At 51.0% G+C, this 15,737-nt stretch overlaps 1 protein-coding gene across 1 annotated transcript in view; it reads right to left on the bottom strand.

Moving 5' to 3' along the window:
- LOC144145968 (uncharacterized) overlaps positions 1 to 15,737 on the bottom strand; it is a 32,453-nt gene that overhangs the window by 4,233 nt on the left and 12,483 nt on the right. The window contains exons 9-11 of the mRNA XM_077677848.1: positions 13,020 to 13,207; positions 12,149 to 12,411; positions 3,911 to 4,328 (exon numbers count right to left, since the gene is read on the bottom strand). Of these exons, the coding sequence (XP_077533974.1) occupies positions 3,911 to 4,328; positions 12,149 to 12,411; positions 13,020 to 13,207 (869 nt within the window). The remainder of the gene's footprint in view (positions 1 to 3,910; positions 4,329 to 12,148; positions 12,412 to 13,019; positions 13,208 to 15,737) is intronic.

Below are 15,737 nucleotides of genomic sequence, written 5' to 3'. Positions count from 1 at the left end.
CGCTGATAGCAGCGTTATTGTTTACAAAGGCAGCGGGTAGCCATTTCTGGCAACCAACATGCAGGACCAGGCTGGATCTTGCCCCTTCACGACACATTTGCCGCAAGCAACCAAAACGCTTCCGTTAATGACAAGGTAGCCCATTAAAATCCGAATTAAAAATTGCCTGTGACGCTGGTGCACCGCCGTTGCAGCAATAATCAACGCTTAATCAGCCATCACTTTTGTACCCCTGCTATGCGGGCACTTGCAACGGCCATTAACGCAAACGGCAGTTGAATGCCCTGACGGCCGTGGGAACTGAACGGTGGTGGCTGTGCTCACACGGCACTTCCCATGTTCAGTTCCGTTTGGATGATTCACCACGTTACTCTTGAGATGCTACCTCGCGAACTCAAAAATTTTCTCCTCTATTTTCTGCGCTGCATGTTACACAGTGTATTTCTTTCACTCCTCGCAGCCATTTTTTTGTAACAGTACTGCGTAACATTTAACCGATCCAATCCGATTCATGGCGTTGCAAATGGCTGCACTTGTTTTAGTTCCAATGTGGTGAAGCGTCCTAATTCACAATCCATCGCTTGAACTAACCGCAGCACCGGTGTCCTACCACAAGTTAATTTGCAACTGCGTCAGCGACGGTGTCCCCACAAAGCGTTTTTGTGGCAGCGCGCTCGCCTGCAGCGGGGACACGTTGCTGGGTGCAGCCATCTTGCCCATCTGCCGACGGAACGGAGACCAGTGACCTCCATTGGCGGGGTGATCGCCGTTGGATTTACAACTGCGCTCACGCTGCCATGTAACTCCGCCTAACTGCCTTTAAGGCCAACTGCGGTTCTCGGAACGGCCGTTAAGGTGCCCGTGTATAACAAGCGCTCAAGTCAGGGAAAAAGAACCGCTCCGTCATTGGTTTGCACACTGCTATGCCTAAAGGCGGTCATGAAATGAGATCCCCATCGACCTGCAGTGGCACACATGCAAGAAAAGCAAAATACAAGTAAAATGTACGAATCTTTCAGCCTTGAAAACGCCATCGACAAGGCCCGTCGACGGGCTTCGCACCCAGTTGCGCGCAGAAACTTCAGTCGACGTTCACACAGCAAAACGCATCATTGCCGTTATCGCAACAAGGGCCAGTTTGCCTTGGCTTGGCTCGGATTGCGTCCTGAACAACAGGTGCACCGCGATGTCGCTTTCAATGAGGAACCTCAGGTAGTTAGTTTCGTTTCTGAAAGTCGGCGTACACACTTGAGCCAAGGTTGGGCGCAGAATTGCCAAATTTAGAAGAAATGTAGGAGGATGTAGCAGCCAGAGCACTTGCGCGCAGTTCGGCGCAAGCGGCGCAGCTGTAGCATCACTGACATTGTTATTTAGAATGCACGGAACGCATATTCCGTTCGTTCCGAGCAAGAATCAGATTATGGGAACTGAACAGACGGAAATCCAACCATTAGTAAACATGAAGACACCACCTATGTCGTTTCCTTTTTTTTCTCATTTAACTCTGACAAATAAAGTAGATGACATGGCAACACTACTTGAAACGTTTGGCTTAACTTTTACCGCGATACTATTTACAGAGACGTGGTATAATTCAGCATCAGAAGAGAGGACAAGTGGGGAAGGCCAAATGGCTATCAGTATTTGTCCCGCAATAGGCAGGGTTAAACGTGGTGGTGCCGTTTATTGACATGTATGCTTGCAAATACAAACACACATAGAGACTTCCAGTCTACCATAAATGAACGTGGTCTACGTAATGTAATAAAAATCCTTACACGAGTTACAATTGGTAGTTGTCTACTTGATGTGTTTATTACTAATACCCCAAACTTACGGCCGACGTTGTGCATACAGATATTAGTGATAACCTTCAGGTAAACTGCTCACTGAAACAAATATTACCCTTAATAAGAAAGCCATGCCAACAAATTGTGTGCATTATATTAGCCCAGCAAATCTATAAATACAGAAACATTCTTCTGAAAAAAAAAAAAAAAAAAAAAAGCAACACATGAAGAGTGGATAGCGGTGTGAAACGCATCACGGAAAACCGCGACATCTTAACTCACAGCAAATAATTTGATAGTGATATTGCAGTAGTACTTCAGACCCCTAAGCATATTAAAACAAAACGCAAAAAAATGATTGATTTCTACCCGTGGAAGCCCAACATAGATCTTTTGACTATCGTAGTTGCCTGCCTATAAACAATACACGAGAGCTTATCGGTATTACGCTGTTTTCGTGCACGCACGCACAGACGCACACGCATGCACAACACCCAGAGCTCTCGAAACACCTTGAAAGACAAAAAAGCCGATTTTCGCGCTGTAATATCGCGCGAAAATGCTGTAGCAGTGAAAAAAGAATTCAGCACACTGGCATTCACTCCGCCCGAAATGCGACAGAACCCTGGGCTATGACATTCTTATTCCAAACAAACGACCCCTAAAGCTGCGTGTAACAACAATTGTGGCTGTTAAACAATGTACGTTAGACAACCTTGTACTTGTAGGATCGAGCCAAAACACATTGACCACATATTGACAGTTTTTCAGGCATAAAAACGTGACAACGAAGGTTGATTTACAACTCAAAGTGCAGGCAGCGTCGGCCAAACGAGCGTCTCTTCAGTCTTTAGGCTAAAGCCCCCACCTTGCGGCGTGCACAGGAGTTAACAAAATTACATCTCTCCGCCTGGCTCCGCGCCGAATGGGATGGCCGGAGCAACGGTGTGCCGCCGGAAGCCAATCACGGAGGCCATGGTTCGGTTATCTTGCTTATCACCCACTCTCATAGATGGCACTGCAATACCGCTAGAATGCCAGTGTTCACACTTTGCTTCTGGCCAGACTTATACCTGCCATATTTTTTATGGTTCATACCAATCATTTCCTAAAGCGTAAGCTATGATTCAACAAGCATGGTCACCTAAGTGACCATGCCGCTTATGGTCACTTACTCTCACTCTCTCACTCTCTCTCTCTCTCACACTCCCTCTCTTGGTCAGTGTTGTGTCAGACAAGTCCAAAGCGTTTGACGGCTGTGTTAGGCAGTATCAGCCGGCAGAGCGCTGCACCAACTGCTTCGGTGTTTACGCGTTTGTTCATAACTTTAATTGTTTACCACACAATTGTCACTGCTATAAAAATAATGTGCCATAAAAAGTGCAAATAACTCGTTCGGCAAGCTTATGAGCCTCGCCTAATTTGCGCTTGCTTTTGCCGGCCTCAGCCAATCACAGAGCTATAGGCATATGACATCATAAGTTCTTGCGGGAAATTAGCTAGTGGGTCGCGCGGCAATTCCCTTTTTTCCTAATTATATTTACAACTGCATTTTTACAACTGCATTTTTACAACTGCATTTTTACAACTGCATTTTTACAACTGCATTTTTACAACTGCATTTTTACAACTATGTGCATGTGAACCACTTTGCTAATTTACCACCACCAACTGCCAGGTATGTACCAGAGCTCAGCGTTTGGAGTTGAGGCCCTGTGTTAACTGGTATGTGCAGCTTGAAGTACGTTGAATACACCAAAGCACCTTTCCAACGGGTACTGGCCGGTGCCGTCATGCTACAAACTGTGCCACATGCAGGGGTGCAATAGCCCAAATTAGATGTGGGTCGTTTTAAAGCGACACGGTAGCGCCATATAAATGCATGCATTCTTGGGCTGTGTGGTCGCTTTGGGGCGTTGAGGAGGGGTGAGAATGGCCCAGAGGAGCACTGTAGCAAGGGCCGCAAAGCAACACGCACTGCCCTCTGTCATTTTGCTTGCCCTTGCTACAGCACTCCTCTGCAAAACACGAGAGGCATCAGGCATGATCACGCCGACTTCACAAACAGGCCACATTTACGATTGTAAATGAAGGCGAGCCAGAAGAAGAGGAGCACTCACACGAGGAAGAGCGGCCGGCAGCCACGGCTTCCGCCAGGGGCACGCGACCACTGCGCCGAGCGTGGGGGGAAGAAGGACGGGCAGGCTGGGGGGGAGGAGCGGGCTGGTTGGGGTCTGTGGCCTCCTTCAGCCCCTGCGACCTCTTCCCCCGCGACTTCCTGGACTGTGGCGGCTTCTCGTCGACGCAGTGGTCCTGCTTGGGATGGAGGGCAGGGTTCCCCGTCGGTGGAGCGCCCGCTACGTCGAGTGGGCCGCCCTCTCCTTCTCGAGGCCCGTCCCCGCCTCCTCTCTCCCACTGGCCGTCGCCGCTTTCGGCAGGTGGGATGGCCATGTTTGTCACGTCCCCTGCGGCGTCTCCAGCCGTTTGGGTCCTCCCCTTCTGGACGAAGAAGGTCACCCGGCTTGCCGCCTTCTTTCGCTGCACGGCAAAAAGGCGGACAGAGGGCGTAAGCCCACGACATGTTGAAATTTTTCACACAACCGTGTAGACCATCTTTTTTCTTTTGACCGTTGGAAAGTTAGGTCCTCACATGGGCGTGTCATACACTGACAGGTTGCATTGCTCTTCTCATGCCTCAAATAAAAGCGGGAGCTGTTTATGTACCGTATAATGCGGAATATAGGTCGAGGCGGAATATAGGTCGACCCCCTTACCTTGTAGCCGAAAAATGCAAAAAAAAATACATAAGTACAAACCATTGTTTTATTGAGACTATAACTTGTTTCGTCTCAGATTACTCATTTAAAACTGTCTGAAGTATCGTCGGACGACTGCTTCTGGCTCGCTGTCGCCCGCACATCAGGTCGTTCTCGGTGCAGTCCAGGGAATTGCTTATGCAGCACTTAAACACTCGCAAGACCATGTCATCGTGAAGTGAGCGCAAAGCATAGGACACTCGTGTGCAGACCGGAGCGACAGCCAGTCTGTGCAGGCGGTCAGCAAACATCTTGGGGTATCCATTCGTAGAGACATCGCACGACGCTAGCGGGCAAAATTTGCCCCTTTGTACAGCAGCACAGGTGCACAGAGCAGCGCCCATGAAGCGAGGTCTTCCGAGTGTTGCATACCGAGAGCTGCCCCTTCAGCTAACGCCGCTAGCAACACTTCTTTTGGTGATACCAAACTGGCGCAAGGCGGACACGTCATTGGCCTTGGAAAGCTCCCACCTTTTCTTTTAAATGCTGCTGTGAACTGGCATCAAGTGCCTAAACTCATTTTGAGCAAGAAGAAAATAGCGCACACACATTCGCCGACAGCGAGAGAAGCAACAAAACAAAGATGGCGTCGCGTCCGATTGATGGTAGTGGCGATGGTGCCTTTGGGGTTTGGATGGGCTCGATGGGCTACGCGGTCCGCGTGGTCGCCAGGTGACAACTGCCAAATGACTGCAATATAGGTCGAGGGGTGACTTTTCGGCAAATTTTTCTGTAAAAAATCTCGACCTATATTCCGCATTATACGGTATCTGTGAACGCTGCACCCCTGGGCACCCGAGTCACCCCCTGGTCACAGCAGTCCAGCACGAACAGCGTTCTCGACTGTCTCAACACCATAAAATTGCCACGAGGCATCTCCATTTATCCCAAGAGCCATGCATTAAAACTTCAGATCCCAGTGTGCCAAGGCCACCAATGCATGACAGGGCACAGCAAGACGGGTTGACAGTGCACTGTCCCACGCAACTAATTTTCCACCCCTGACCCTACACATCCGATGTAGCATTCCTGGAACCCCTCTCTCCCCCTGGTCTATGGCCCGCCCCATCAGCTTAATGCAAAGCCCTACTCAGCACTGTTTGATTATCTCTGGACGAGACTGGCAGCACTGAAACAATTTAAAATTTAGAATAGCAGAATCTTCAGACTGTTTCATCACACTACGCAGCTCTACTCACACAAACTGAGTGTTCTGGTTCTGCTTTCCCATATTTTATTTCTTTTCTCTTGTCCTCTTTCTTGTTCCCTGTTATTTATCGGGCACCTTCTTTCCTCCCTTCCAGCAAACCTCTCTCTCCCAGGTTGACATTTTACATATTAGGTCAATTGCACAACAAGCACTGCAGGACTTTGCACAACAAGCACTGGATTTTGCACAACAAAGTCCTAATCCCTGCAGGATTAGGACTTTGCACAACAAGCACTGCGCGCAGAAATAGTGTATTTGTGGTATTTTGGCTGCCCCAAAAATGCTGCCACTATAACAGAAAGAGAAAAATTAAGGCTGTTCCACTCAAAGTGAAAGCTGTCGGAAGTGCATGTCTCGTCGGCTGACGAGCGACGATAAAGCGACCACACCGACCGGTTGCTGGAACTCAAGTGCTTTATTAAAGCGAAGAGAAAAGAAACCCCCCCGGTCCCCGATGGCGCGGCGGCGCAGGCGTGGAAAACGATAGCTCACGCGGCGTACATCCGGCGGGTCCGGTAACGCGAACCGCCGCCCGAGCGAGCGTGACAAACAAACCTTTAGCGCGCCGTGAAATGCGCGTCCACTACATCCCCCCTTCTGAGAGAATTGTGTTTTACAAGTCCAGCCTTTTCGGGCGCTTGACCTGTCGGCCGGACCTGGTCACTCGTGGGTCACTGTCACTGTCGCACTTGGTTGATGGCGACATCGCTGTTGTTTCCGCCGTTGCTTCTGGCTGCTCGGTGCGCTGATTTGAAGTTAGCTCTCCACTTTGATCCACGGAGCTTTCGACCGTCACTGCTGGTGTTTCGTCTGTGCTTGAATAACTGTCAGACGCAAGGCCATCAGGCATGCCTGCACCGTTGAATGGCACCAAATGCCGACGGTTGCGCTGAATGATGCCTGTCGGTGTTTCCACCACATATGAGCGCGGTCTTCTTGCTGGGCTGAGCACCTTTGCTGCGCATGACATATCCTGCACCCACACATCCTCCCCGTCAGCGAGTGGGCGGAGTCGGTGGGCGACGTGACGACGGTTGAAGTCTTGACTTTGTTTTGTTCGGTTAGCTTTATCCTTAGCTGCGACTTCGTCGTGTGGCGGCCACTCCGGTTGCAGGGTGTCTGGCATCTTCGGCACTGTCGTTTGCAAGCGTCGGCCCATTAGGAGCTGCGACGGGCTGTATCCGCTCACTCCTGGCGTGTCGCGGTACACCAGAAGCGCCATGTGTGGGTCCTGGGATTTTGTGAAAAGATCCTTCATGGTCCGCACCATGCGTTCTGCCTCGCCGTTTGACTGTGGGTAGCCCGGGCTGCTCGTGATGTGATGAAATCCGTAGGTCTGCGCAAACTCGGCGAACACCCGCGACGAAAATTGCGGGCCGTTGTCAGACACGAACACATCAGGTATTCCATGTCGCACGAACGTGCTCTTGACAGCCGCAATGACAGCTGTGGAGGTGGTCGACGACAAGCTGATTACTTCCGGAAAACGAGAGTAGTAGTCCACCACGATTATGTAGTGAGTTCCGTCAAGTTCAAACAAGTCGGCGTCTACACGCTGCCATGGCCGATTTGGAGTCGGTGTTGCGATTAGTGGCTTCAAACGCTGAACTCTCATCTGAGCGCATTTCTCACACGATGTTACGAGCTGCTCAATTTCGCTGTTAAGGGTAGGCCACCAAACTGTGTCTCTTGCCCTTGCCTTGCACCGTCCAATGCCCTGGTGGCCTTCGTGAATTTGCTGAAGTACCTCACGGCGCATCAGGCTTGGAATAATGATGCGGCGATCTTTGAGCAAGAAGCCATCGCACACTGTGATGTTGCCTCTTTCCTTCCAGTACTCCCTTAGATGAACTGGGACCTTTGAGACGTTTTCTGGCCATCCTTTCTCACAGAAGCGGAGTAGCCCAGAACAGATGCCGTCTTCCGCTTGGTGCTTGCGTAACGCATCCATGCGGGAGGACATGAGGTTGGCAGCTGCTGCAACGACTTCCCCAACGAATAACTCGATGGAGTCTGTCTGCCGTTGACTTCACTCCAGATCGTGTCCCTGAATAGGAGCCCTTGACAGCGTGTCTGCCGTGGCAATCAGCTTGCCAGGGACGTAGAGAACAGTGAACTGATAGCGCATGAGACGGATTCGCAAGCGCTGGATTCTGGGCGGAATCATGTCGAGTTCTGATCCCAGGAGCGTGACTAAAGGACGATGATCCGTTTAGACTTGAAATGCGATGCCCCTCAGAAACTGGTCGAACCTCTCGACAGCCCACGTCACAGCCAAAGCTTCTTTTTCTGTTTGGCTGTAGCGGCTTTCAGTGTCCGTTAGAGATCGTGAGGCGTAGGCAACCGCTCGTCGTTCTCCCGATGGTTGATCTTGAAGCAATACGGCTCCGAGACCGTATGAGCTTGCGTCAGCTGACACAACCGTGGGGTACGATGGGTCATATTTAGCCATGCAGACCTCTGAACTGAGCAAGCTTTTGAGCTTGTCGAAAGCAGCTTGCTGGCACGGTCCCCAAAGCCATGAGTTTCTCTTTTGAAGCAATGCCCTGATCGGTGCTGTGATGTCGGAAAGATGAGGAATGAAGCGGCCCACATGGTTCGCCATTCCCAGCAGTCTTCGGACACCGCTGACATCCGATGGGGTTGGTAGCTTGGCCAAGGCCTCGACCTTTTCTGGATCGGGACTGATTCCTTGTGCGCTAACCATGACTCCAAGAAACTTGACTTGGTTTGCAGAGAACGTGTACTTCTTGCGGTTCAGCTTGATTCCCGCTTCTTCCAAGCGCTGTAACACCTGCTTGAGACGTTGGTCATGCTCTTGCTGCGGTGCTCCGAAGACAAGAATGTCGTCAATTATGCTCACAACTCCTTCGAGGCCTTCCAGAATTCTGCTCATCTGTCGCTCAAAATATTCTGGCGCTGAGCAGATTCCAAAAGGTAGCCTTTGGAAACAGAATCTTCCCATTGGTGTTATGAACGTAGTGAGTTCTTGAATTTCTTCGGAAAGCTTCACCTGGTGAAAGCTAGCGGTAGCATCGAGCTTAGAGAATACCTTTGCTGATCCGAGTCGTCCCAGGATGTTCTCGACTGAGGGTAGTATGTGACGCTCCCGAAGCACGACTTCGTTGAGTCGGGTGAGGTCAACGCATATTCGGTAGCCTCCTCCTGCTTTTGGAACAGCCACCATACCGGAACACCATGGTGTGGGACGGTCCACCCGTCGGATGACTCCCTGGGATTCGAGCTTGGTGAGCTCCTCTCGAACTGGTTTGTGAAGCGGAATCGGTACTCTTCTCGGCACGCTGAGTGAGAACGGTTTGGCGCCTGGTTGGAGACGTATCACGTATTCGTCTTGCAGCTCGCCCAAGCCATCGAAGAGACTGTCCTTCAAAGTGACGGTAGAATCCGTTACACTGTCCACGAACCGTATGACTCCGAGAGCCTGTATAGCAGGGAATCCAAGAAGCGGCGGGTCTTGTGAAGGCACAACATACACTGTTTGCACTGTAGACCTGCCTTTCCAGCTCAGTTTCACTTGGAATGTTCCGAGAACGGTGAGGGAGTAATTTCCTGGGCCCGTAAGCTCACCTTCTGGCTTTTGCAGCTGTTTCGGTATGCCTGGAAATGAGTCCGGTACCACTGTCACCTCCGCACCCGAGTCAACCTTGAAGTTAGCATTGCGACCGTTGACGGCCACTTTTACGAACTTGGCTCTGGTGAGGGCTGCTACGGAGTGAAGTGTGAGAGCTCCCATGTTCTTGCTTTTCTTTTCGCAGACTGCTTCGAAGTGTCCAATCCGATTACACCCTTTGCACTTGGCTTGCCTAGCTGGGCAATCTGCTCGAGGATGCGTTGGTCGACCGCAGTATCTGCAGCTCGTGGTAGCGTCGCTTGTGTTGGACTTGGTAACACGCTTGCCGGAGCTCCCTTGAGAATCCGAGCCATGTCGCGGCTTTTGGAAGCGCTTTTGAACTTTGGCCTCGGCGACAACGAGCAGGATTCGGCTCTTTTTGGAACACCGCTGCACGGGCTTTCACGGCATCTTCGTTGATGCGAGCCTGTAGTCTTGCTTCTTCAAGAGTAAGCTTTTGTGTTCGGCACAGTTTGTCCACAAGGTTAGAGTCCCGGAGACCCACGACGAACCTGTCTCGAACGAGTCGTTCTTCCACTTCCGCTGAGGCGTAGTTGCACTTTTTGACAAGTGTACGCAGCGCCGTGTAGAACTCGTCTACGGTCTCGCCTTCGTCCTGGGTTCGACGGTGGAAGCGGACACTTTCGTAGACCTCGTTGACCGGGTGGATGAAGTGATCGGTGAACTTCTTGACTGCTTCTAGCGAGGTCCAGTCTTCGCTGGACAATGCTAGAGTGTCGAGAACGCGGCGGGCGTCTTAGGAGCCCATGGCGTAAAGAAGCGTTCTGACCTGTACGTCTCCCGGCGCTTGGTAGAGCCCAGATGCATAGCAATAGTCATCGAACTGGTAGACCCATTCTTTCCAGGAGCTTGGGTTCCCAAAATCTAATTTCGGTGGCGGTTGAAGCCCGGTGCCACTGAACTGGATAGAAGGCTTGATCTCTCCATCCGCCATAGCGTGTTTTGCAGGCTACGCACCTTAGACTGATTGCTAGCAATAATTGGTCGATGTGTCGCTAACTTTATCCCACTTCTGACACCATGTCTCGTCGGCTGACGAGCGACGATAAAGCGACCACACCGACCAGTTGCTGGAACTCAAGTGCTTTATTAAAGCGAAGAGAAAAGAAACCCCCCCGGTCCCCGATGGCGTGGCAGCGCAGGCGTGGAAAACGATAGCTCACGCGGCGTACATCCGGCGGGTCCGGTAACGCGAACCGCCGCCCGAGCGAGCGTGACAAACAAACCTTTAGCGCGCCGTGAAATGCGCGTCCACTACAGTGCAGAGCAGTGATTCACCATAATGGGCTGTGGCGCCGTTATCCGCTCCCTGCTACTACCCATCACTCTCTTCGCCGCCCTGCCTCACCCCTCTCTTGATGAACGGAGTGGAGGTTTGTACAATGCAGTTCAAATTTCCCGCCTCTGCAGTGCTAGCGCACCCCCTGCCTGGAACAGTTCGAGTGGGAGTTCTGTTCTTTTTGTGCTTGCTTTCATCTCCACGTGCCAGCACCTTCCTGTGCAGTTCGGAATGCGTCGTTCCTGGCGGCCACTTTTTTCGCTTACTATCGTAAAAACCAACCCAATGGGCATTCCTAACTAAATGAACACGGGGGGGCTTCCCATTATATACACAGATTTCGCCTCAAATGTACCTGCAGTTTTCTTTGCGCTAAACAACGGGGAGATATGTGACAAGTGCCAGCGGTTTTGACTATTAAGCGAACGGTTGACTATAACCGTTCACTATAACCCAAGCGAACAGTTATATAAACCGCTTGTTTTTCAAAGCCTCTGTCACGGGCTATACTTGGGCCCGTTACCTCGCTGCGCGCCCGATTCCGGCAGTGGCCAAACATTGTGACGGTGAACGAGCTACAACGGCAAGGTGGGCCCCTAAAGTGCTCGGCACTTAAAAAGACATCCAGCCCCCTTGTAGTGCTGCTCTACTGGACAGCTACAATACAACAATTTATAACAATTCACAAATTTAATTACTGCCCCCTTTTTTCACCCAAAGCAAAACCAAAGCTCACAGCTATGCCACATGCTGCGAATGGTTATTCACACCAAGACGCCCTTGCTAGGTTGTACTAGGTGTGGTAACCAACTCCAACCTTCCCGTTTTTGATGCGTTCTCTTGGCTGCTCCTGAAAGTTTGCCATGTCATGTTAAGCCACAGTAAGCAGGCAATTCAAAATGCACCCTTTACAATGCAGTATCCCTCTGCGATGGCAGCAACACTCCCCCAAACAAAACTGCCCCGAAGTACAAACTCCGCAATCTTTCTAATAAAACAGAGCTGCATGTTGTCTTTACGGTCCCTTTAAAATTGGAGCCCAATTTCAACTCTTTGTCGTTTCCACTTGGCTTCACTTTTCTTTTTACCAACGAGATTTGTTCCGGAGAAGAGCACCGAGCCAAGCAGGCGACTGGAACAGCAGTGAGAACACAGGCGGAACGAAAAATGTTTTAAAATAGGCGAGTAACTGCTCAGATGGCTCGTGGATTCCTGTGAAGAGGGAACCACTCCTACAGGAACATCCTAAATGCTCACAAATACACGTTTTGTTTTCTCTCTCTCCCCCCATCTCCCTACCTCTCTCTACCCCACAAGCAACTCTGGGTTGCCCGAGCACAGTTCCCACAATTGCAAAGTTCCCCCCCTTCTCGTGCAAGTACCCCACCTACAGCCACTCACCCCAGCCTCCGACGGCCGCGACTTGAAGGCTGACTTCCTGGGTCGAGTCTTTGCCCCAGGTGGACTATTCTCGTCACGTCTGAAGTCGGCCCCCTCCCTTGGCAACAGGGTGTTGCTGCTCAAGGCCTGGGTTGGGCTGGGGGAAGCGATGAAGGCCTCGTCGAGGACGCACGTCGGAGACGAGGCGTTGGCCGCCCCTGGGCCACGGTCTCTTGCGGCTGGCATACTTGAGCGTCTGCCTAGAGGACCCTGGGCCATGGCACCTGCCGACAAACAATACATGGTTGCCATGCGAGAAAGAAAGGGAGGAAGAGGATGGGATGCGAGGTGCACTGGAGCGGAGGAATGCCAATTGGGAGTGCGTGGAGTCTTCAAAGGGGCTTTAAACGCGCCGACGCTACGCAGGCGATGAGGCACGCCGCAGTGGAGGGCTCCGGATTTTTTTGACCACCTGGGGATCTTTAACGTGCGCCGAAATCTCGGACACACGGGCGTTTTTGCTTTTCGCCTCCAACAGAAAAGCAGCCACCGCAGCCGGGAATCAAGCCTGTGTCCTCGTGCACAGCAGCACAACGCCTTAGCCACTGAGCCACCGTGGCGGGTGTATCACTGTGAGCACTACCGTGCACGCGTTGCGGGACTGGACACAGGTGGCAGCGTAAACAAGAAGAAGAGACAACAAAAACGCTCGCACTGCTAAGAGTGGAAAGTGGACGCACAGAAGATTCAGTTTCACCAGGAGTAAATGCCGATTTGAGTCGTCCACAAATGATACTTCACGAAATGATGCTGTCCAGTGGTTAGATCGCGTGCAAAGATGTATGAACAAGGCTTTGCACAGAAGGTGCTGCCGGAAAAGCGCGACGCCAACCTCGTTTCCCCGGCCAAGGCAGCAGGGCAGCAGCTTCAGATGCCCTCCTCCGCTGCACCCGCGTGAAAGCAGGGCTGGAGCCGGCACCTTCCAGCCAAGCGTTGAACCTGGCACCCTGCTTGGTTGGACTGCACGGGGTGCGTGGTATCTTGGGCCGGTGGCTGAAGGCCGCGCTGTATTCGTGAGCACTGCGTAAAGGGCAGGTTGTCAGCTACATGGCTCCTTCCACCTGTAGGCAACGAGCTGACACCCTAACTACTATTGGCTCACCACAGTGAGTGGGAAAGGAAAGAACGGAGGAAAAGTGTGCGCAATAAGTGCTGTCCCATCACAAGGGCACCACTAACCGGAGGGTTTCCAGGATGGTTGCTGCAGGCACAACAGTCGTGCATGGCAACATTTGGAAGAGAGGGAAGCAGGGAGGGACGTCTACCCTCTCGCACCAGCAGGATTAAAGTTAGCTCAGGATGCAGATAGAAAGCAACAGTGCCACATCGCTAGTGGCAAGTACTACAGGTGTGCACATATTCCAAAGTTCAAATATTTCGCGAACAGTGTCTGCTATTGGATTCAACTGGCAGCGCAACTTCGCTGTACAAACAATCAATGTTGGCTCTGCCACATGAGATGCAAACTTTCAAGCTTAATTGGCTTAATTAGCTTAATTAATCGCAGGGCTTAATTGGCTCTTTCGCACGATGCCAAAGCTCTGCCAAGAGCATAATACGCGACAGCATTGCACAAAACAAGTGCATCCTAAACTATGGTGCATGTTAACTGAAGTGTTACGTTAGTTCGGTAAAATTTTTACCCCAAAAGAAGTTGCCTGTCAATACAGTGTCCCAAGTGAAGAATCGAAAGTTACTACTCGTTGGCTTGCAGCAAGGTCTTACTAGCCACTAGCATGCCTGGCGCCACTGTAATGACTGGAGGGACTGGCCAAATATATACTGTTCGTGTGCTCAGCATGTTGAGAAACACTTATTTCCTCGTGGCAATGCATGCCAGATTTTTCTTCCACTGCTCTGCCATCTTGTCTGAATCTCCAATTTGTACTCAGCCATGTCAAATCATGAGTGCTGAAAGTTATCTTTTTATGTAGCCGTGTTCTTTAAAGGAGCCATGAAGAGAAAACACAAGTTCGGCTCATTCAAAAGATTGCCTCGTTAGAATCTTACTGACACCACTTTTAACGTAGACTTCGCTCAAATAAGCTACATAATTAGGAAAAAAGGAAATGGCCATGCGCCCCACCAGCTCATTTCCCGCAACATAACCCATGATGTCATACGAGCCAGCTCTGCGATTGGCGGAGGGCGGCACAAGCAGACGCAAATTAGGTAGAGCTTATAAGCTAGCCGAACGAGCGATTTGCACTTAGATTTAGGGCACAGTCTTTTTAAAGCTCTAAGAATGGTGGGACAAACAGTGGAAGTTACGACAGCACACGTAAACATAGAAGTACCGATGCGTACTGCTGTTTGTACTGCGCGCAGTATGCTTGGTTTAGCTGCACAGTACTGCGGGGCTTTGGGGTTGTCTCAGATGACACTGGCGATTGACGCAAGCAGCGGTGTCTTATGTGAACATATTTGTCGAGCGAGCACTGTTTCAGGAAACGATTATTTTCTCCCAGAACAAAAGCAAGCCAGCTTTAATTACGGTCATAAACAACCCAAAGGCAGAAAACCATTGCAGAAAACGGCTTGCCACGGTATGGTGGCGCCATCTAGGTTCAGAATGGGGTTCCTCGAAGACAGCACCACCTTGAAGGGTGGAGACACCCTTTGAACGGCCCCGTGCTGCTGCAATCGGGTCAACGTGCTCAACGTGTTGTTCTTTTCGTTTACAACGATACCTAGCAACGCGATACAGATAAGATGATTCAAACTTTGCCAGTAAACCGCGCTGTGGTGACAATTTTGATGCGGTTTTCACACAACGACTTGCTTCGGCAGCAAGCGAGCGACCCAAATTGGCGGCGCCTGTGTATACGCGTCTCTACCCTGTACGGCAGATGCTTGAATAAGGTACTCTAGGCTGCAGAGCGGTCGGTTCCTGTGATGTCATGAGACCACTGTGATGTCACGAGTCCTGTGAGACCACGAAAACAAACGATTTGGCGGGAAAATCGAAATTTGAACTTAAATTGACTAATTTCTCAGGGTAAAGCATCGTTTGTATCCGGACAAGCGCTGGGGGCACTATAAAACATGAAATCTTTCGAATAAAACAAACTTGCATTTTCTCTTCATGGCTCCTTTAAGGGCCAACTGCACTCAAATTTCACCTTGGCCAAATTTACTTCGAACGTACAGTGCGTACCACCAAACTAACTCCTCGTGAAATGCCTCGTTAATTATAAACATTTAAAAAGCTCCACTGCACGCGAAGGTGCACCTGCTGGCAGATGATAGCTTGAACACCGCCATGAAGCAGAAGTGACATGGCGGCCAGCCCTGCCCTTTTCCCCATGGACAGCCAGGAGAACCGGTCGAGCTCCGGTGGGCGCAGTTCTCAGATGGCTGCGGCGAGGGCAAAACGTCGTACGCAGGTTTGCTTCGACCGGCCAGCCACATGCGGCCGCTCGCTCGCTGGCTGGGCCGGCTGGGACGTCCCTTCGGCCTGGCCGTAATGGCCCCGCTCCTCTCAATTTTGGTTTAGAAATCTTGATTTTTGATGGTCGTTGTTTGCAGCATGGATAATCGCATTTCAGCT

This window comes from Haemaphysalis longicornis, unplaced genomic scaffold (genome assembly GCF_048455015.1).
Source record: "Haemaphysalis longicornis isolate Haplotype H1 unplaced genomic scaffold, Haemaphysalis longicornis Haplotype H1 scaffold_7, whole genome shotgun sequence".
In the NCBI taxonomy this organism is placed as follows: Eukaryota; Metazoa; Arthropoda; class Arachnida; order Ixodida; family Ixodidae; genus Haemaphysalis; species Haemaphysalis longicornis.
This window is presented reverse-complemented; position numbering and strand designations above follow the sequence as displayed.